This window comes from Onthophagus taurus, chromosome 2, assembly GCF_036711975.1.
Source record: "Onthophagus taurus isolate NC chromosome 2, IU_Otau_3.0, whole genome shotgun sequence".
Classification (NCBI taxonomy): domain Eukaryota; kingdom Metazoa; phylum Arthropoda; class Insecta; order Coleoptera; family Scarabaeidae; genus Onthophagus; species Onthophagus taurus.
The window spans coordinates 1,522,701-1,546,613 of record NC_091967.1 but is presented as its reverse complement, the minus strand read 5'-3'; the positions used below and the strand labels follow the sequence as shown (position 1 = coordinate 1,546,613).

At 37.6% G+C, this 23,913-nt stretch overlaps 1 protein-coding gene across 5 annotated transcripts in view; it reads left to right on the top strand.

The window, feature by feature from the left end:
• Window positions 1-23,913, top strand: part of LOC111422364 (uncharacterized) — a 187,687-nt gene that overhangs the window by 153,405 nt on the left and 10,369 nt on the right. For 4 of the 5 annotated variants that reach the window (XM_071201605.1, XM_071201607.1, XM_071201608.1 and 1 more), the window contains 5 exons: window positions 2,053-2,331; window positions 5,992-6,152; window positions 16,554-16,697; window positions 21,334-21,619; window positions 22,405-22,617. In XM_071201605.1, the coding sequence (XP_071057706.1) occupies window positions 2,053-2,331; window positions 5,992-6,152; window positions 16,554-16,697; window positions 21,334-21,619; window positions 22,405-22,617 (1,083 nt within the window). The remainder of the gene's footprint in view (window positions 1-2,052; window positions 2,332-5,991; window positions 6,153-16,553; window positions 16,698-21,333; window positions 21,620-22,404; window positions 22,618-23,913) is intronic. The other variant, XM_071201606.1, reaches the window with a different exon arrangement.

The window sequence follows — 23,913 nt, the reverse complement described above, 5'->3', positions numbered from 1 at the left end:
GAATTAAATTGACGTTTTTTGAACTTTTAACGTTTCAAATATTATTAGTCTGGTCAAGATGGCTACCCGTGAATAATGATCATTATTCACCGCTATTATTCACTCCGTGAAAAATGACTATCATTTTGTTTTAGAAAACTCATTCATAAGGTATATATTATAAGGTAGTCGTGGACAATAGTATATTATTATATGAGCATATAATGAGGGCCATTATTCACGAAGGTTAAGTTTATGTCACGAGCGTAGCGAGTGGTATAATTAACCTGAGTGAATAATAGTATATTATTATATGAGCATATAATGAGGGCTATTATTCACGAAGGTTAAGTTTATGTCACGAGCGTAGCGAGTGGTATAATTAACCTGAGTGAATAATAGCTCATTATATGCGAGTAGAATACTATACTTTGTCCACGACTATTGAAATTGATTCCATAAATTTATTTTGTAAATAAATTTTTGAATAAAGGTTAAACGTCAATGTGACACAAATTCAATGTTGCTAACTGTAACCAACTTCACAACAATTAGTCAAAATTAAGTGTCAGTTTTATAAAACGTCGTTTTCTTTACGAAAATTAATTAATTTATGCTTAAATCGAAAAAAGGAATTTGTTTAGGTTTTTTTAATGTCAAACATTTAGAAACTCCTAAAAAATTGAATTAAATTGACGTTTTTTGAACTTTTAACGTTTCAAATAATTATTATTAGTCTGGTCAAGATGGCTACCCGTGAATAATGATTATTATTCACTGCTATTATTCACTCCGTGAAAAATGACTACCATTTTGTTTTAGAAAACTCATTCATAAGGTATATATTATAAGGTAGTCGTAGACAATAGTATATTATTATATGAGCATATAATGAGGGCTATTATTCACTGAGTGAGTGGCATAATTAACCTGAGTGAATAATAGCTCATTATATGCGAGTAGAATACTATACTTTGTCCACGACTATTGAAATTGATTCCATAAATTTATTTTCTAAATAAATTTTTGAATAAAGCTTAAACGTCAATGTGACACAAATTCAATGTTACTAACTGTAACCAACTTCACAACAATTTATCAAAATTAAATGTCAGTTTTATAAAACGTCGTTTTCTTTACGAAAATTAATTAATTTATGCTTAAATCGAAAAAAGGAATTTGTTTAGGTTTTTTTAATGTCAAACATTTAGAAACTCCTAAAAAATTGAATTAAATTGACGTTTCTTGAACTTTTAACGTTTCAAAATAATTATTATTAGTCTGGTCAAGATGGCTACCTGTGAATAATGATTATTATTCACTCCGTAAAAAATGACTACCATTTTGTTTTAGAAAACTCATTCATAAGGTATATATTATAAGGTAGTTGTGGACAAAATAAATTATATACTCACAAGATTGTTGTAATCTCTTAACAATTAAATTTGAAAATCTTCTTTTCTGCAACCGAAATCTTAGTGGAACAATGCGGAAATGCTCATAATCCTTAGGCGAGCACGCGGGCACGATAATTAATCCCTTTGTAAGTGTTAATTACCCGCCGACAACTGGGGCGGATGCAAAATGAGAACGGGTTGACGCCCTTCCAGAATCTGACGGACGCCATCGTCACCGCGAAGGTTTCCGCGCCCGTACGGGATTAGAGTTTTGCGGGATTATTGTCAGAGCAGCACGTCTGAGGAACGCAGAGCGTCTGCAGATAGTTTTCCGACAGTTGTTAATCTATTAAGCCTCGGGCTTTACATTGTAGGGTTGGATGTTTTACAATTGCATTACGTTACGGTTCGACTGCAATGAATTAATTGCAGTCGAACACTGCTTGTTAATCAAGGAAGCGGCACCTTCACCAAATGTAACTGCTAAATTATTGAGCTATTGAATAATCCAATTATCGGCTACTAAATTAATTGTATTGTATAGTTAAAAGAGAAACGTGACATTTCAAATTAATTGTAACTGATTCAAAAATTTTATTTTTCAAATTGATCAATAATTTCTATGAATTTCTACTAGTTTTAGTTGTTATTCGGCTAATTTCGATTTCTGTTCCAGTTTCAAAAATTGAAACACGGTTACTCGTCATCCACGCCGTCAGAAATTTTGATAGGATACTTGCAGTACCTCGAAGGCTTGTCGGACATCCTACCGGGAGTAGGAGCGCGAGTGTTGAGTTTAGTCGACGATGTTATTACATTTATCTCGGACACAACGAACGTCAGCGGTTCGGATGCTACCAACGAGACCACGAAGCAATCGAAAGACCTTTCCACAACCATCCTACGTATTGTAGACAAAATTTTACAATGCAAATATTCCCTCACAAACGAATCGGTAAGTAAAGTATTACAATCGTTTTGTTTCGGTATTATCTATCTCAAAATGCTGAAAATGGTTATTTAATATCACACCCTGCTATTCCCGGTATTTTCTTCGGATGGCAGAAAATTGATTGTTTAAAAATTCCACGCCAGATGCAGTGTCTCGAGACGGAAAATATCCCTTCGCAATGCATCAACGCCGAACCCGTGCATCTGACAAGCTTTATATGCGAACCGAATGCGAATCCCGTTGCTACGCCACCGCTTGGAGAGGAACTAAGAGCGTGGAAGGTCCGGTTATGCCCCACATTAATGGTCCTAGAAAATTCTACCATATGTTTCAACATGTGGGGAAACTCACTCATAAATATGTTAATGCAAAATTTCTTAAATGTTTAGTTTCGCAGAAAAATACAATAATATATGTAAAGTAGAATATACCAAAGAAACTAAAATGATATCATAACCTCTTAATTAATTAATAAGCATTTATTGTTTTTAATAATTACAATTTTCCCCTTAATACATCCTAATATAATATATGTCATTAGTATATTATTTTCACCCTCCACCCTCTTCCTCCATTTCCATACCCTCGGCTCCTCGGCCCAATCCTCCCCTCATCCATCCCTTTGTCTCCTCACCCCCACAACCATTCTCATCCATCGTTTCCCCCTCTCCCCCCTCTCCTAAGATCTGCCCTCGGTCCAACTCCTCCTCCCTCAACTCACTGCACCCATTCAACATATGTTCCAACGTTTCCCATTCCTCCCTGCATAGCCTACACCACCTCTCCTCATCGGCCATCCAGTATCTGTTAGCTCTCTCCTCGTTTCCACAACGGAACCTAGCCACCAACTTCTTCCCTTCCTCATCTCCTTCCAATAACAAGTATCTAGGCAGCCCCTCCGTAATTATGTCCCTGTACCTTTCGTTATACCTCCCCTCTTTTATTTGTGTCCTTCTTTCCTGTCTCTGCACATCTCGGTCCCTATCTCTCAACTCTCTCCACATCTCCCTACCCACCCTTCGTCTACTATTTATCTCAGTTACCGAGTAGCCCGCTCGTCTATAATAGTTGTCTCTGTCTCCTTTCCCATATTTGATCTTTCCCTCTCTAATTTCCCTCCAACACTCCCCCAAGATCCCGCAGTTTGGCCTCCCTTCTATTCTTTCTTCATATTTCACTGCTCTCCTGCCCCCCTCCACTCTGACTTTATCCACCTTTACCTCTTCCCTCACTATATACCCCGGTGTTTCTCTCGCCACCCCAAGCACCCATCTCTAGTATCTAGCTTGCACGTCCTCCAGCATTGCCTGCTCTCTCCATCCCCATACCTCTGCTCCATACATCATCACACTGCTAACCAGACCTTCAAACATAATCTTCCTCGCTGCCACATTTCTTCCAAAGACTCTCTTCCCCCAACCCCATACTTGTCCCATCACCTTATTCGCCTTTTTTGCCATAGCTATCACATGCGACCCCTCCCTGTTGTCCTCCCTGAACACATACCCCAAGTAAGTATACTCCCTAACCTCCTCGATCTCTTTTCCCTCCCATCTCCAGTTTTCTGTTCTTTTTCTCCCCCCCTTACAAAACTTCATCATCCTTGTCTTCCCCACATTCACTTCCAGCCCCTTCCCCCTAAAATATCTTTCCAATGTCTTTATCATATCTTTCATCTCCGCCGCTTCTCTCGCCATGACCACGATGTCATCCGCGTATGCTAACATATGCACCTTTCTACCTCCCACCACCAACCCTCCCATTTGCCCCTTCCCCAATCTATCCTCCAGGTCCGCCGTATACAGTGCAAACAGACTTGGGCTCAGCGGACATCCCTGCCTCAGTCCCTTCGTCGTCCAAAACACGTCGCTCAGCTTATCTCCCACTTTTATCTTAGCCATAGTCTCTATGTATATTTCCTTCACTCTCGCAATTAGGTGTTCCGTGATCCCCCTCCTCCCCATCTCCTCCCACAACTTTCCCCTATCCACCTTATCAAAAGCCGCCTTCAAATCTATAAACAGGGCGTACAATTTCCCTCCCTTCTTATCCAGCTCTCTATCTGCCAGATGCTTCAACACGTACACGTTGTCGATTGCTCCCCTTCCCTTCCGAAAGCCTGTCTGCCCATCCGGCAAAATTCCCCCCAACTCCATCTCCTCCTCCAGTCTTCCCAGCAGTATCTTCGTGTATACCTTGTATGCCGAGTCTAGTAGGTTAATTCCTCTGTAGCTTTCTACCCTTCCCTTATTACCCTTTTTATATACTGGGCAAATTACCCCCACTTTCCATCCCTCCGGAATCCCCCCCCCTCTCCATACGCTATTCATCCCCTCCAACAACTTCACTCTCACCACCCTTGATGCTTCCAACCATGCCTCGTTCTGGATGCCATCTTCCCCTGGCGCCTTTCCCTTCTTCAATCCCCTAAGCACTGCTTCCATCTCCTCTTCTGCTATTTCCTCTCCCCTATCTCCCTCATAGTCTCCCAAACCCGTTAGCCTCGTTTCAACCCCTCCCAATAATCCCATAAAGTAACTCTTCCATTCTGTCATGTGTATTTCGCTGGTTATCCTCTCCCTTCCCTTCTTTCTCTTTTTCAGATACCTCCAGACCTCCCCTTCCCTTGTTATCTCTCTAATCTCTGCCGCTTCCTTCTCCCTCAGTTCTGTTTTCTTTCTACTGCATAACTCTCTGTATCCTCTCCTGGCCTCCCTATATCTATCCACCCCTATATCATAACCTCTTAATACTTCTTTTAAAATTCAGAAACTTGCTAACTCACCTATTGCTTTTAACGTATAATTAAATAGTTAAATTTGACTTGTCGAATTTATTCGAAAACTTATACATCTACTTACAAGATAAAGGTTTTACTGGATATGAAAAATGAAACGTGTGAATAAAGCGCACTAAAAGCATTTTCCGTCATTAAAATAAATTTTTAGGGCCAATGCGGCATAACTTCAATTACCATTTTTCACGAAGTCCTCGACGCCAGAACAAAAAAGAGTGCCGGAAAGGTTTATGGTTCGGCTTCGAAAGCGTCGTACAATAACTACTAAATTTATTAACCTCTGATATACAGTTAGTATTTTTCCGTAGCCGGTTGCGTTAACACTTGCACTATGGCATTATTCTGGTGTGGTCCGTATGCGTTGGCCATAAAGTTGATTTAGAGAGACCTAGATGGTGTTATGGGTCGTGCACGTTCAACGGGTTGGCAATTAAAAACTCGAGTTTAACTCGGTCTCGATTGCTTTCCGTCATTAACGCAAGGACAGAGGCGTGAGTTGCACATTAATGCCCAATTTGGTTTTTTAATTGTTTTTGTAACACAAGAAGATAAAATCAAAATGCTTAGGTAAACAATTCGCTTAAAAGGATGTTCAAACCGCTCCCTTTAGTAATTTTCTAATCTCTTTTTCGAGTCCGGCCAACAATAGCGCCTTAAAACTCAAATTTAAGTTTATAAATGCACAACGCCCCGGGAAAGACTTTTCGTGGTCTTTTTGTGCTCTTCCGCATGAAACGGCGTCTCGCGAGGGTTTGAATGTGGGTCAGTGTCCTATCCAAGAGGGGATTTCCATCTCGTTCTTTACGTCGCGTCTTACATTTGAAATATTTTATTCAACTCTTATCCCCAATTAATTTTTTTTGCAGCAAATTGTGTTGATGCAGCAAGTGGTACGTAATCAGGCGTTATTGGCAAAGATCGGACAACATCCGGCGCGTCGATCGTTTGTCACATTAGACGTCACATTGGCACCACCTGATAACGATAACGTTGCGACAACGTTTAGAGTACCTTCACATGAAAATAGGTGAGTAACGTGCCTTCGTTTCTCAATTACTATGCCACTTCACGTTCTCGCTATTTCGGTTTTAGTACCCAACTCGGCCATGTCCCATCGTTAGATTTTATACGATGGCGAGGAGCATTGATTTAAGTAAACACTTTGCTATGTTTTATGTGGATAAGTACCGAAAATAATGCGAGGAAATTGAATGAATTTATTGTGTTTTAATTACAATTGACAATGTTTTAAAATTGTTTTGTTGTGCACGGTCGAGTGTGTTTGAGTCGAGACTAATTAAAATCAACAAACCGAATATTTGAGATCAAAGAAACAAGAACTGGTTCGGTTTGTCGCTGGTGCGCGTTCAATTTTGTAATAGTTTAGTTTCATAAATAAACACTGCAAGCTTTAAAGTCTAAGCGTAAATAGTTTGTTTACTGTTTCCCGCTCGGACCGGCCGCTATCTGAAAATTCCTTAATTGCTTTTCTTTTCAAAGATTAAGCATCGGGTCTGCTCGTCCATTCATCGTTATCTTAAAGAAGCTTTTCTTCTTCCTTTTTCGAAGCACCAACAAAAAAAAAAAGTTCCGACAAGAAATATTGTTCCCTAAAACGTCGTCTCCCGATACCCGTATATATGTGTCTTATACTTGAGCGATGTCGTTCACTAAAAAGAACTAAAAAAGGTACACATTTATTTATGGCGTCGATAAAAGTATTATCGCGTAAAAAAGTTTAAGTTTAATTAACGGATCGATAAAAACTTAAATTAAAAATTCATCAGGATCGGGGACCGTTATCACATCCAAATTGGACGATCATCCGGGCGGAAATAGCGTTACGTTGAAAAATTGGCGGCAATTTGAGCGACGTGACGCCCCGCGTCGTCTTAATAAAGCTCAACAAATTAGATAGCGTCTGCATCGAGCGACCAAGAAAACGTTCGAACCCCGACGGCGTTGCGACGCCATGCGGCGCGATATGGCGCAGCGATGTCGTGACGTTTCATCCTTCATCTTCTGCAACGATTATCAGCTTTTTATATCAGAAAAAGAAGCTAAAAGAAAAAATTCGTTGATAGTACCATTTTTTTTCGTAATATCTAAGATTGTAAGTCATCTTTGTCGTCCAAATATTATTATGCTACAAGAATATTTCATTGATGTCAAATTTGTTTCGAATTCATGATTACTTATTTAACACCTTTACCTCTCATCGCCTTTCCTAATCCCAGATCTTACAGCTGGTCTTACAGCTTTAATCCACATAGTGCTTTGCTAATTGGCACACTTTAGATGTTTCCTGCTTAACGACATCACTTTTACATGTATATTCTCTCACCTAGTTCTAAATTACTGAGAAACGTTGTCGACATTTAGTTATGTCTTAAAATTAAAAAAAGTTTGAAAAAGCTTTCATACAAAGTGATTTATACTGAACCATTGGGTGAAATTTTCATCATTTCATATATTATACAACCAGACGATCGAAAATACTCGATAATACGAGACGTATTGCCTGAAATCTCACGAGACTGAAAGTTGAGTGGTGTTTTTTAAGCCAATACGTCGAGATTTGAGTATTTTCGATTGTCGTGTTGTATATGGCTAGAGTATTTCTTGAATAAAAAATATACATATTTTTTAGTTATTTATTAATAAATTACATTGATTGTTATGGAAGCATTCATGGATGTAAATTAAATAAATGTCAACCTATGCGAAGCGATCCAATTAGATAGGATTTTACATGTATAGCATTTTGATTATAACAAGAGAACCAGTCAACCGATTTCGATAAATAATGTCTCATTCGAAAGCTTAATCTTTGGACAATAAGTCCCGATTCGAAATATTTTAGGTTTAAATTTTTTTTTTATATTGGGGGCTAGACTTTCGGGCGTTCATACGTGTATAAACAACGAGCCGAACACGGTGACATTCTGAGGGCTGTACAAGGTTAACGGGAGATAATTGAATTTGTGATTTCGATAGAAGAAACTGTGACGAATCGAATGACGTACAGATCTTGATCATAGGGTACATCGTTTACGAGTTATCACCACTTAAAAAAGGTAATTTTTGTGATATTTTCGTGTACCTTCGCATTAATTTGGCGTTTTCGCGGAATTCGAAAGAGATTTTAAATCGGGCAATTCCACTTTCATATTGACCAAAGATTAAGCTTTCGAATGAGACATTGTTTATCGAAATCGGTTAACTGGTTCTCTTGTTATAATCAAAATACTATACATGTAAAATCCTATCTAATTGGGGGCTAACTTCGCATAGGTCAAAGATTATATATACAGGGTGATTCATAAGTAATGGGCCAAATTGTAAATGTACGTTCAGGAGGCCAAAATAATAATATTTTCATTAACAATAGTGGGTCTTAGTCTGCTCCTTACTGAGATACAGGATGTTAAAGCGAAAAAAATAAAATAGATTTTTGTTAATAGATCAGCTACTTTTCTACATAATGACTCATAGTTGACTTATAGTTTTTGTAAGGGTAAACAATAATGTGTGAGAGGATTTGAGTTAACTCGTAGATGTCGCCACATGCGCCATATGAATTATGAAACGTCAATGAGCTTTTACGTTTAATGAATAGTTTAAAACATTTTATTGTTAAGTAAACTGATTCATTCTTGTCCTAACATAAATCAAAATGCCGAGACATAATCACTTTTCAAACGAAGAAATGAGAGACATGTTATGCGTTTACGCACAAGAACGTTTTTCTGGGCAAGCAGCATCCAGAAAATATCGTGAAATGTACCCTTACAGAAGGCAGCCAAACCGGAAGATATTTCAAAATATTTATAATCGATTGGGTGAAACAGGTTCATTTCGTCCAAAAAGCAAGAAGATGAAATTTTGGTAAGAATTGCGCAAAATTCTGAAATAAGCACTCGTCGATTGTCTGCAGCAACTGGAATAAGCCAACCATCCGTGACTAGAATTTTACACAAGGAAAATTTATATCCCTATCATTTTATACCTGTGCAAAATTTACTTCCAACAGATTATCGAATCAGAGTTCAATTTTGTCAGTGGCTAAAAGGAAAATTGAATAATAATCCAACATTCTTAAATAACATTCTTTTCACGGATGAAGCAACCTTTACCAGACGCGGAGTTTTTAATTGGCGAAATAGTCATGCCTGGGAAACCGAAAACCCTCGTTTAAAAAAAGATAGACATTTCCAGCACGAGTTTAAAATAAATGTGTGGTGCGGTGTAATAGGCAATACATTACTGGGCCCAGTTGAATTACCTCCTAATTTAAATGGAGAGTCATATTTAATTTTTTTAAATAATGACTTAGTCGACCTCTTGGGAGATCTTCCATTACAACTAAGAAGAAATATGTGGTTCATGCAAGACGGTGCTCCTCCACATTTTTCACGTGCTGTGCGCGAACATCTGAATGAATCATTCCCTCACCGTTGGATTGGACGTGGTAGTGAATTTCAGTGGCCACCTTGCAGTCCCGATTTTAATCCACTTGATTTTTATGTGTGGGGTTACATGAAATCAATGGTCTATGCTGAACCTACTATAAATACACGAGACGAGTTATGGAATAGAATTCAAGATGCAGCCAATTCAATACGAAATAATCCTGCTAGATTTTTTAAAGTCAGACAATCCTTAACCAAACGGTTAAATGCGTGTATAAATGCTGGTGGTGGTCATGTTGAAAACCTTTTGCAGTAGCTCATAATTAAGCTTAAATTTAATTTAACTTCGCACAACATTAACATGTAGGTTTTGATAACAGTTGTCGTAAGTGGTCTTAGTTCAAGTCTGTTCTAATGTTGTATTTCGTTTTATTAACTGGCGTACAATAAATTGTTTTATTACGTAATTTTTTTATGGTTTCAGTTTAATATTGTTATCAATTATAAATTACGGTTAGGTAAATGTCAACATTCCATGCCATGCTTGTGTCTTAACAGATTAATGCTACGTCGACCACCGTGAAATGTAGTGTAGTGAATTAGTAAAATTCAAATATCTCGAAAATCGTTAATATTTTCAAGATCAAAGAAGTATAGCTTTTTTCTACAGAAATGATGGGGCTATCCAAATTAAACAAGTATGTTGTAAAATAATGAGCGATAAAAAATTTGTAGCTGATTTCATCTAATTCATATGGCGCATGTGTCGACATCTACGAGTTAACTCAAATCCTCTCACACATTATTGTTTACCCTTACAAAAACTATAAGTCAACTATGAGTCATTATGTAGAAAAGTAGCTGATCTATTAACAAAAATCTATTTTATTTTTTTCGCTTTAACATCCTGTATCTCAGTAAGGAGCAGACTAATTGTAAGACCCATTATTGTTAATGAAAATATTATTATTTTGGCCTCCTGAACGTACATTTACAATTTGGCCCATTACTTATGAATCACCCTGTATACAGGGTGGTTCAGTTTTTATTCGGGAAACTTTACTAGGATGTAGTACTTGCCAAAATAACACAAATTTTTTATATAAACATAGGGTCGCAATTCTTTTGTTTTCGAGCTATGAGCGATCAAAGTTGAGAAAAAAATTTACATTTTGTTTTGTATTTCGGCTGGAAGTAAACCGTAGAATTTGAAACTTTGTACGTATGTACTACTGGTTAAGAACTTATTTTCAACCATACCTTAAACTTCCCCAGCGCCCTCTTAGGGGATGAAATTCACTACCCCCTTGTTTTTTTTATAACAACTTTTTAACGCTATGGAATATGAACATAAAAAAATATGGGTTGTAAAGCTCACTCTTTAGTGGCACTCTTTTGTCTCTTTAGTATTTTCCTTAAAGTTAATAGTTTCCGTGTAAAAAAATAAAATATCGTGCCATGCACTGCTATGTGCCGCCATGTTTAGCTAAAATTATTCTAAAAGTTGGCTCTGAGAACATGTAAGTTTTATTTACAGTGAATCCTCATAATTATTGCTGGTTATTAATATTTGACGGTTATTAAGCAAGAGCATCAATTTTTTAATATTGTTTAAAACAACGTAATTTGTTCAGACAGGCATTAATCTTATTTATGGTTTTTCTTTTGAAAATCACAATTAATTGGTGTTATTTAGTTAGTACTAGATCCTAGTAAGTGCACAACTTCCATAGCTACCTATAAAGAAAAATTTTTTTTTAATAATAGCAGCGCTTTACAGTCCAATGTAGCATATTTTCTTTTTTTACGCTAAAACTATTATCTTTAAGGAAAAAACTAAAGAGACAAAAACGTACCAATAATGAATAAGCTTTACATCCCATATTTTTTTATGTTAATATTCCATGGCGTTAAGAAGTTGTTATAAAAAAATCAAACACGTTGTGAATTTCATCCCCTTAGAGGGCGCTAGGGAAGTTTAAGGTATGGTTGAAAATAAGATATGAACCAGTAGTACATACATACAAAATTTCAAATTCTGTGGTTTACTCATACCCGAAATAAAAGATAAAATGTAAATTTTTGGCTCAACTTTAACAGCTCATAGCTCGGAAACAAAAGAGTTGTGACCCTATGTGTATATAAAAAACTTGTGTTTTTTGGCAAGTACTACGTCCTAGTAAAGTTTCCCGATTAAAAACTGAACCACCCTGTATATATATATACAGGGTGTCTCACGTAACTGGTTCGTTAGAACTTTTTCAAGTTCCACTATTCGTAGAGATTTGAAATTTGGTAGCATGGGTTGTTCATTCGGAACTTTCGATCTAAAATATTTTCAAGATGGCCGCCACTTTCGGTCTACCGGAAGTAGACCATAACTTCGCTATTTTAAATGGAATGTTTTAGTTTTTATTACACAATTTAATTGTACGTAAAAAAAATAGGTTGACTTTGATAAATATTATTGGTACCTAGCGTTTTTCGTTTTCGAGTTATTTTGGTTTTAAACTTTTTTTGGTAAATTTCAACATAAATAATACACCATATCCGCCATCTCTTCCTTAGAGTAATTAATAGGAGCCATACTTAATAGTTTTATTAAATTAAATAGTAAAATAATAATTTCGTGAAGTATTATTATTTTTTTTTTTGATTAAACAACTTATCGTAATCATAGTAACGACTTAATTATTATAAAAACAAATTTAAATTCATGATGTTAACAATAGGTCAACTTATGAAACTAAAACTTTGAATATCTCGAAATGGTCCATTTTCAGACCTGTGTTTATTAGACTTTTTTTGTCTATTTTCGATCAGAGAATACGCTGATGCAGTCTTGTACAATCGTTGCGGGAAGTATACGTGTGTGTGTATATTCGGTGTCGTTAAGTGGGGGATAAACAAGCGTAGGGGTAATGCACAAATTGAATCGTTCATAGATTGTTGAGAGGCAAAGTTGGCCGCATCGCTTTGCAGTTAACCCTAGCAAAAAAAACTAAGATGTTGTTTACTGTAGCGGAAAAGGTACAGATTATAAAATGGTTTTATGGTGGCAATTCTGTAGCCCAAATAATTAATTTGTTTCCTGTGGCCTATGAAAACAGATCAATTCCTAATCGCCGAACAATTTCAAATATTATTAAAAACTTTGAGCGACATGGATGTGTGTCTCCACAGAAACACAAATTACGAAGGTATGTGCTGATGTTGTCACCAGATCTAGTTACTTTTCCAATACCAACCTATTTTTTTTTTCTCCCCCGCCTTAGGTTGGTACCCTTCCCTATCCTTTTACATTGGGCTGATGACGTCACGGAGGAGCAATTTCCGGTCTAGAATCGGCGTTTCTATACTACTAACGCAATAAAAATCAGTCAAGCAGACAAGTTGCGGAGACGTTTGCTATCAGCCATGTTGCCGTCCTAAAAACATTAAAGAAACACGGGTACAGGTTGTACAAGGTACAAAAAAGTCAGGACGATAATATTACAAGGGCGGAATTTTGCTTTACTATGATGGAAATGGCCAACGGATGAATCTACATTTCCTTTGGATGGTCGGCATAATCCCGGCGTTGCTCGATATTGGAGTCGTGACAATGAACACAAAGTTTATGCGGCTCGTACACAATATCCCCAAAAATTAAATGTTTGGGCTGGCTTAGTAGGTGACCATATTATCGGTCCTTTTTTCATAGAAGGAAATTTAAATGGTCATAACAATTAGACAATGTTCAATTTGGAAGTATCTGGTTCCAAGAAGATGGTTGCCCGGCTCACAACAGCCGGCAAGTTAAAGAGTATCTTAACGCACAATTTCCAAATCGTGTAATATCTATTTGCGGAACGTTAACTTGGCCGCCTAGATCACCAGATTTAGCCCCCAATGATTTTTTTCTATGGGGATATTTAAAATCGAAAATTTATGGTTTTGATGAAGAAAGGACAACCAATCTGGATGACTTACAAACAAAAATTCTCAATTGTATACAGGATATTAGTCCCGATATACTAGCGAATGTAAGGCGAACTTTTTACGATAGATTGGGCTATTGTTTAGCACAGAATGGTGGTTTATTTGAACAGCTAATATAAAAAATATTTTATTTTTATAGTGTTTTACAAAGTTTATTTCAGTTACTTACGAATTGTTTTTATTTTTAGAATTAAGAATTTGCTTTGTCTTATTTGAATTTCATTTATTATATTAGTTATTATTTTTATAATATTTCTTATCATTGAACGATGTCAAACGACTGACTGCTCTCCGATCCACTACTCTTGCGATTCCCCTCCCACAAACATACTCCGCGCGCATATGCACACACACAAGTATACTTATCCGTACGTCCGTGTTGGGTGTATCTCATTGAGGTCTTATGTATAATCTAGAGAGCGTATGTGGTGGTGGTGGGGGTAATCAGAAAGTCAGACATGTTGGATGTACCGACCTGAACTTAGCTATAGTTTCAAGTCTCTATTGTCAAGGTCTATAGAACATAAGGTTACCCAATACCGATTCTCCTCCTCTGAGAGGCAAGGTGGGTCAGTGACGTAGCTGGTTCTATGAACAACACAACACGATGCGAGGTTTAAATATTTTATATAGACTGTACCACAGTATAGGCACGTATAAGCTATCATTTATTCTGACTGTATCGAACCAGTGACGTCAATCTGCGGGGTAATAATCGATACTACAGAGGCATAGGGAATGAGGTAACCTTATGTTCTATAAACCTTGCTCTATTGTACCTACAATTATAACCTCACAATTCTCATAAACATATTGTTATTTTTATTAAAATTTGATTTTTGTTGAAAGTTTTCGAATTCTTTTCGTTTTGATATATGTTTTTTATAATTTGCTAAGTTGCACGATTATTTACAACAGTCCATAAAATGTTTCTGGTTAGTTGACTTGGAATTAACAATTGAAGACCTCAGTATAAGAAGGGGACAACTCCTTCTGCTCCTTCTCTTGATAAATGAAGCTACTCCCTTCTTGCACCGAGGTATTCAATTAAAGTTCAAGTAAAGTTTATTATTAAGGACTGTTCCTTAAATATTTTCTTCTTAGTTTGTTAATTATAAGAGTCATGGCTAAAAATTATTAAGTTCTTTTAAAATATTATATAATTGATAATTATTTATCAATACATATTAATGTTTTGTTTTGGTTATTATTCTGCCTTTCCAGTTTATAATAATGTAAATTCTTGCATAAGTATATATAAGAATTTCGAATTTCCCGCTAAGTTGGTACATCTAACATGGCGACCTTTCTGGCTTCATTTTAGGCGTGGTGGGGACAACAGCATACGCACTCTAGATTATATATAAGACCTCAATGGTGTATCTCCTAAAATTAAAGTTACCAATCGGTATATATAGGTTAAATAACAGTTGAATTACTCGCAATTGTGAAAAACCGCGAATTCTTATTGGTTGTTAACGTTATGAATGAAATAGTCCTATTAATTTCGCTTTATACCAGGTAATGTTTTCATCAGTATATAGTTAATCGCTATTTAACCGATTTAGTACTCAGGTATTAACAGCTTTAGCCCAAATACCTTAATTGCAGGATCATTAGCATATTACCTATATTAAGCGTAGCTACTCAGTTTTCCTAAAATCGAATCAAATTTGAGTAAAGTACATTTCTTTTAATTAATTGTAGTTTAAATTTTTTGATACTCCATAAATTATACAACATTTGACATTATCACTTTGACTTGCATACTTAGCAAAGGCATTCCGTATATGTTTATTTTCAACAATATCATGTGTGCTTTTAATCATTTCGAATTCAGTTTCTGGATGGTTGTGGATGTAATTTAAGCGAACTCGGTGGCAATATACGACCACATTAAGGTACATTCCGTATATGGTAACGGTTACCGAGACGTTGGGGAGGTCGGCGGTGTTGAGAGGGCGTTTGCGCACGTGTTTTCGTCACTTCTTCTCTCGTAATTTAGAAGGGAAACTTGAACGGCGGTTTGCCTTACAGTTTACGGTCCTGTAGCCGGAATTCTAATCCGTGACGGTAAATTATCTAATTTTGCGAAACGTAGTCGGAGTCCGCTCCCTTCTTATTTTCAACCGCTTCCGTATCCGCAGTTGCGATCTAGATTTATGTCACCCCTTGGGTCCGCTTAAGGTTCTGAGCTTTATGTACATATCGACCGAAAGTTTATACGCGCCAGCTTTTTGTTACTTACTCATCAGTATTCCGTCGTTTGCATACGCGGTCGGCTTTTTGGATAGGATTAATAAAAATTGTAACCAAGTTAATGTAATGAAAGTTGTGTTATAATCTTAAATCTTAGTTGAATCTTGTAAAATATCCACAAACAATAACTCCGTTGTACCAGTTTATTGCGTGTATAAATTCCAGGGTAGGTGAAATATATATAGTCTAATTTCTTGTATTGCTTGTGTAGCGGCAACAATCCGCAGTAAGAATGCGAGTGATTTTAAAATTCTAACGAGACCCATATACATTTCGAAACACAATAAAAATTTTAATCGCGCAAACTCGTTCTTCTGCAGCATTCCTATAGTACCTGCACTTAAATTGCCTCTTGAATAATTCCGGATTTCAACCAAAGCTAAACGGATTTGCCAAGGATAATAAACTAAAATTTAATTGGATGCGCTAGATAACTAAATGCGGGTCGATTCCAATTATACATACCAAACAAATATCCACCAAACCACTATTTACTATCCTATTACACTTGCTTAACTTTATAATTTATTTAAATCGAAAATCATTGATTTCATATTTATATAAAAAAATAGTGTACTTAAATTATAAGCTTTCTAACGAAACAAACGGATTTTGATAATATCTTTTAGGTTTTGAGATATCAATTTTGAAATTTTATGAATGAAGCAAGATTTTGATATTAATTGCATCTTATTAAAAAAAATCCTGAAAATGCATTTATTTTTATTCATCTAAATGTGTGTAATTTGAATCAATTTATCTCTCTCGGTTTGCAGCAGTAGTTATCCTCGTTGGTTTTCGTACAAATTGCACCTGAGTCTCGGAGTGTTCTCCGGGAATAAATCCACTGCCAGATTCGCTTTGGCGGTCTACAGAAACTTGTCCGCGCTGTTGCCCCAGCGATCCGTTATCAGGCTCAAGTAAGTATGTTTAAATTAATATCTTAACTTAATACCTTATTATACAGGGTGTTCCGGTGACTCGGGGCATAAAATTAACCTCATATAGTAGAGCAAAAATGATGACGATTCGTGAAAAAAAATTATTATAAAAGTCTTCAAATGGCCAAGATATAAGTTTTCGAAAAAGTCAAGGTTGGCCATGGCAATTAAAAAAAACAACTTGCTGTCAACTTGCTCATGTTGTTTAAACACAAACGATAGTTCTGTACCCCAAGGCGTACAGACCAATTAGCCTAACTTCATTTCTCCTCAAAGGGATGGAAAAGGTAATCGATCAATACCTAAGGAATGGAGTGCTTCTCACAAATCCACTCCACCCTACATGCTTACCAGAAAGCAAAATCAACAATTACCGCTCTCCATGCTTTGACTAGCACCTTAGAGGAGGCAATTGCAACCAAAGAGATAGCCCTTTGTGCTTTCATAGATATAGAGGGTGCGTTTGATAACACCTCATATGAATCCATAGAGAAGGCTTTAAACGTAAAAGACATACATCCGTCGACAATCAAGTGGTGTATAGCCATGTTGAAAAGTCGGCAGATCACAGCCAGTCTGGGAGGCGAGTCGCTGACTATAAAGGCGCTAAGAGGGTGTCCCCAAGGGGGAGTGCTATCACCTCTATTATGGTGCCTGGTAGTTGATGACTTGATGAACACCCTAACTAAAAACGGATTTAAGATACAAGGGTATGCTGATGACCTGGTAATCACAATCCGAGGTAAATATGATTCAATCATAACTCAGCTAATGCAGAAAGCCCTACTACTCACCAGTACTTGGTGCAGAAGCAATGGGCTCAGCATCAATCCCAATAAAATCGAAATAGTCCCTTTCACTCGGAGAAGGAAGCTACAAATAAAAGCACCCTCCATTGAAAGCAGAACTATTAACCTCAAAACAGAAACTAAATACCTAGGGGTAATACTTGACAGTAAACTAAACTGGAACTCACACTTAGATAAGGTGAGGAAAAAGGCCATCATGGCAAACCAGATCTGCCGCAGGCTCCTAGGAAGGAACTGGGGTCTCAAACCACGAATGGCTCATTGGGCCTACGTAGCAATAATCAGACCCATGGTCGCCTACGCCTCATTGGTTTGGTGGCCAAAAACAAAACATAAGACAGCTCAAAACAAAAGCTGGCACAAATCCAGCGGTTAGTATGTCTTAACATAACGGGTGCAATGAGATCCTGTCCGACGGCTGCTTTGGAAGCCCTACTCGGTCTCACACCGCTCCACATATATATATACAAAAGGAGGCAGCCTTAAGTGCCTTATCACTGAAAACAGTTTCTTCACTCAAGTTGATGCAGGGTAATCTCAGAGGACACCTCGAGATCCTCAAAGACCCATGTCTAAATCACCTGATTGAAATTAAAACGGACCTTATACCGACGGAATCCAATTTCAACCAACCGTATAAGGTCATATTTAGTAGCAGGGATGATTGGGCGAAAGGAGAGCCTCAACTAAAAAGAGGAGCCCTAGCCTGGTACACCGATGCTTCAAAGACAGTAAGATCTGGAGTAGGCATGGGCATCAGTGGACCAAATAGCCACATCAAATTGCCCCTCAGCTCGGACTTAACAATTTTCCAAGCAGAAGTTCTTGCTATAAACTTCTGCACCGCTTTGAACCTACAGAAGGGACAAAAAGGTGCATCCATAAACATTTTCACAGACAGTCGGGCCGCCTTAAAGGCAATTCAGGCCTACACGTGTGGCTCCGCACTGATCAGAGAGTGCACCAACAACCTGAGAGAACTCGCTAGGGGCAATGATGTTACCCTATGGTGGGTTCCAGGTCACAGCAACATTGAGGGCAATGAGAAGGCCGACAAGCTGGCCAAAGAGGCAGCAAACACGCCCTTCATTGGACCCCAACCTGGATGTGGACTACAAAAAAGCCACCTAAAACAAATAATCAACAACTGGGAGGCTTCAAAGATAGCCTTACGCTGGAAAGAACTTCCAGGTCACAGACAAGCGAAGAGTATGATAACTCCGTCGCAAAACAAAACCAAAGAGGTTTTATGCCTCAGCAAAGGGGATCTAAGAACGCTCTCAGGCTACCTAACCGGCCATGTGCCCCTAAAATACCACCTCTTCCACATTGGACAAGCTGAGGATCAAACTTGTCGACTATGCAACGACGAGTCAGAAACTGCTGAACATATACTGTGCAATTGCGTCGCTAGAGGACGTCTAAGGCACAACGTCTTCGGTAAAACTCCCCTGTTACCTACCGACATAAAGGTTCAAGACCTCAGGACAATACTAAGGTTCATTAAGGACCTACATTTGCCCTAAACCTTTGGAGGGCTAAAGTTACAATAGATCTTATAGGTCGCGGTAACGAGAGGGGCCGCCCTCCTCAGCCCGGCAGCAATAATAATAATAATAATAACAACGGTAACGTAAGATCAGCCCGAACACCCGAACTAGAAGAAGATATTCTAGACTACGTAGAAGAAAATACTACAGTTAGTACTTTAGATATGGCGAGGCATTTTTTAACTTCAAAAACAACTGTCTGGCGTGTTCTTCACGAGCAACAGCTTTATCCATTTCATTGTTACAAAGTTCAGGAAGTTCGACAGGAATATGCAGTCGCAGTGGGTAATCAGCCAGTCTGCGCATTCGGCATATTGCTAAATAATACAGCACAAAATCCAAATTGATGATCAGTTTTTAGAAAAAGTACTTTTTACAGATGCATTCTAAAGATGGAATCATCAATTTGAGAAATTTACATAGTTGGGCGGACGAAAATCCAAGATTTAAGAAAACTTGGAAATCACAATGGAGATTTTCTCATGACGTTTGGGCTGGCATTGTGGGCAATGTAATTGTTGGACCCGTTTTCTTGCCATCAAGGCTGGATGGACATACATACAGGCGACATTTAGATGAATTAGATGATTTTTTAGATGACGTTCCTTTAAACACAAGGCAAGCAATGTGGTATATGCATGATGGTGCTCCTGCGCATAGCACACAGGCTGAGTAGGTGAACCCATAAGTTGGCCCCCCGATCGCCGGATCTTACACCTGTAGATTTTTATTTATGGGAACGCGTTAAACCACTAGTTTACTGCGTTGAAATAACTTCAGTTGATCAACTGAGGTTGCAAATTGTTGATTCATTTGATCAACTTCGAACTGAGATCAATGTTCTCCGCAGAGTGCGCTTTAATTTAAGACGGCGACATCAGGCAGTGTTTTTGAACATCTGCTTTAGTATTTTTTTCTTCTTTTTTATTTATTAGTATTTGTTTATAATTTTATTGTTCTTGTTAAAATTTTTGTTATGTTCTTGTTTGTTGTTACCGTGAAAATTAAATTTATCGTTTTGGAGATTACATTCTTTTATTCAAGTAAAATAAATTAACACTGGATTTAACTAAATCTGCACTTAGAAATTTATACAATTAATGGTTATTAGCTCAGTTCGTTTTTCAATTGTCATCGCCAACTCGGATCTTGCGGAATATGTTTCTTTTTTTGTTTGTTACGATTGAAATCAAAGCTTAACATTTTCGCGTATAACTCGAAAACCGTCAATATTATCAAAATTTTCAAAGAGTGATAAAAGTTTCTAAAATAGATTTTCTATTAAATAGTACAAAAATAAATGTAGGGTTACGAGCGAACAAAAAAGTTCTGAGCAAACAAATTTTAGGGACAGCCTGTATAGCATGGTTGCCGCAGCCCGATCAAAGTCAAAATTGATTCAATGATTTTGCTTGATATTTGTTTACCCTCTACCAAATTTCAACGCTCTACCATAAATGGTATTGAAAATATTTAGAAAAATGTGTGTTTTTTTTCACGAATCGTCATCATTTTTGCTCTAGTATATGAGGTTAATTTTATGCCCCGAGTCACCGGAACACCCTGTATAGGGTGATTTATTAGCTCACCACCAAACTTTGCCATATGATAGCTAATCCAATAACCAAAAAAATGTTAATGAACATGTGTCCTATTTTAATTATTTACGAAAATGTAACACTTTAAAGTTTTCTGCAACGAATTTATTAATAGTCAGCTAATCTGAGGCTATTTTGAACAATATTTGTAATATATAGTGTTTAAAAAAAAATGTAGCAGTGAATTATGATATAATAATTAAAACTTTAAAGTGTTATAATTTCGTAAATAATTGAAATAGGAGTTCATTAACATTTTTTTTTTGTAATTGGATTAGCTTTCGTATTATGTCAAAGTTTGATGGTGAGCTAATAAATCACCCTGTATATAACTTGTTTTCTCGAGAGAAAATCAAAACAAAAAAAATAATAATAATAAGGGTCGACAAATAAACCTCTAAGGTAAAAAAGGGGACAAAAGCGGAATGAAAATAAAGTACGAGTGGAAACGTAGGCCTTATTTATCACGAGGGAGGGAAACCAGACAGTTATATTAAAAGAGGATGGACGTTGATGGTCCCTTTCTGGTTATAAGTAATATCCAGTTGTTGTAGTTGATGGGAAAACTCTGAGTGATTGTAGTGTCTTATTTGGGTTTCCTTTGTAAGAAATACTCTCGTAAAAATGAAATATTTTTAACCAAATTTGCGTTTATTAGGGATGGTATTGAAATGGAATACGAAATTTTATCAAACATCGCAAGCGTATGGATCCTACCTAATCCCCCACTAACAGAAACAACAGTCACCATGGAATTCCTTCATCTCAAAAACACCACATCCGACGATTGGAACATCAATTGCGCAGTTTCCGATTTCGCCAGTTACGGATATACATGGGATCTTCAGAATTGTCGTACAAGGATTTTGGATGCCTCCGCTTCGCGATGTACGTGCACAAGAACCGGCACGTTTGCCGTTTTGATGACGAAGAGACCTACTATAGTGAGTATTCCATCGGTACTCGTCGTTCGCATCTGTCCTTGATTAAGACCTTATCGGACAATAATTAGTAATTAATTATCGCAGATTAATCAATATTCGAAGCACACAGAAAACCAATTACCACACGGTACCATAATGGGGAACTCATGTTCAGCTCGTCGAGTCACGGACAGAGGACGTCGCTTGTATTCAATATAATTTTCGGATACCCAAAATTGATAACGGCCCAATCGATGTTGTTTGTGCATAAATCACCTTAGTACATATGATTGACACACATTTTATATCTCTATAAATGACATACATAAAGTTAAAAATAATCTTGAGAGGTAATAAGTTGTGGTTAAGTATAGCAGTTAACGCTGTGTCAGTACATAGGTAGTTGGCTTACCCCTTGACTGCAACGATTATTTACCAACCCCTCCAGTTTCCTTGCGGACAATAAGGTACAGACAAGCGTATTAATACCAGTAAACCTGGAACGTAATCGCTCGTAATCCCCGAACCCTTCCCGAACTTTGTATCGAATTATTAATGTTTGCAATTTCCGTTTGTGTTCCAAGCAGAATTAATTCTAAACAAAACTAGGTAACAATTCAAAAAATTAAAAACGATAAAAGTTAATACACATCATATAAATAGTTGATGATGCACTTAATCGAAATTTGTAACTATTCCGGAGTGATTTCATAAAGCTCGGAACCGCAGCGCGTCGAAACTACCAACTTGATAAACACCCATTCGAAATAACGACGGCCCTGCCATAACCGAAGTTTTATGTTCAGGCAAGTCCCGCAGACGACCCCGTCCGTCAACACGTTATCGTCCTGGCCGGGTGTTGTACGTGTTTGATCCTATCCACCGCATCGGCAGCTCTCCTGACTACGCACTGGGCGCTGAGCCGGTCCTGTATCGGCTTCATCAAGCTGCAGTGCTGCTCAACCATAATTGGCGCTATGGTAGTTTTCGTGTACGCCATCTGGAGGGAATTGACCGACGTAAGTTCGCCTGCATGAATATTCTATTCCGGTATAGGTCGAACCCGGTGAGCGCGATGGCTCTCCCTGCAAAACTGTGTATTGAACCTGAGCTGGCGCATCGCCCACGCGATAAGTTTATCGAGATGCGGCGAAGCGCGCTCTGATCGTAAATTTACCATTAGATGTTTCAGGTTTAACCCATCCACTCTCTTTTCTACCAGCTGAGGCTCTGGTTGCGGTTGCAAAATTGCATTTACGCCATAATATACTTTTATATACACCGAAGCAATATTTTAAAAATTTTATACTTGAGACAGATAGATAATTTATTTATTTCAAACAAGTTCAGGGGAGAGCTTTTTAATGTCGACTTGAATATTACTTCATTTTAAGTATAGTAAGTTTGGTTTTAACCGTGATTTTGATTTAACCTCAGTCAACCCAACTGTATAATGTCTCTGAAAAGGAGAGGACTTTAAGCCAAGTGCGTTCATCTCTATAACCTTCTGATCTTGATCAAGCTGAATACTAAATTCGGCCTTCTTCGAAGAAGTCAGGATCAGGGTTAATGTATACAATGGAACTCTTCATGGATCCTCAAGATCGAAGTTATGCAGTGTAATTTTGATCTTGAAATTTGACAAGGTTTGGTTTTGCAAATAAATTCAAATGTAACATGACTTGGGAGATATCACCACTGCTTATTCAACGCCCTTTAAAAGAATTGAAATTTTTATCTGCTTTTTTTAAAAAAAAAGTAACTAAGTTTTCGCACACACTCAGTCAACGTCAATATTGAATGTGTCATTTTAAGGCACCAAGAAACCTTCAAAAATGCTAGAAACCTAAGCTTTGTTCGTTGGGACTGCACTACTTGCACTAAGCAGTTTAGTGCAGATGTTGTGTGTTCGTTGGGGATAGTGCAGTTTAGTGCAGATGTTGTGTGTTCGTTGGGCCATGTGCAGTGCAATTTAGTGCAGCCGGTGCAAGTTAGTGCAGATTTTGTTGCACCTGCTTTCGATAATAGCTTTGTTCGTTGGGACTGCACTACTTGCACTCTGTTGCACTAAGCAGTTTACTGCAGATGTTGTGTGTTCGTTGGGGATAGTGCAGTTTAGTGCAGTTGCACTCATACTGTTCGTTGGGCCATGTGCAGTGCAATTTAGTGCAGCCGGTGCAAGTTAGTGCAGATTTTGTTGCACTTGCTTTCGATAATAACTTTGTTCGTTGGGACTGCACTACTTGCACTCACTTGCACTAAACAGTTTAGTGCAGATGTTGTGTGTTCGTTGGGGATAGTGCAGTTTAGTGCAG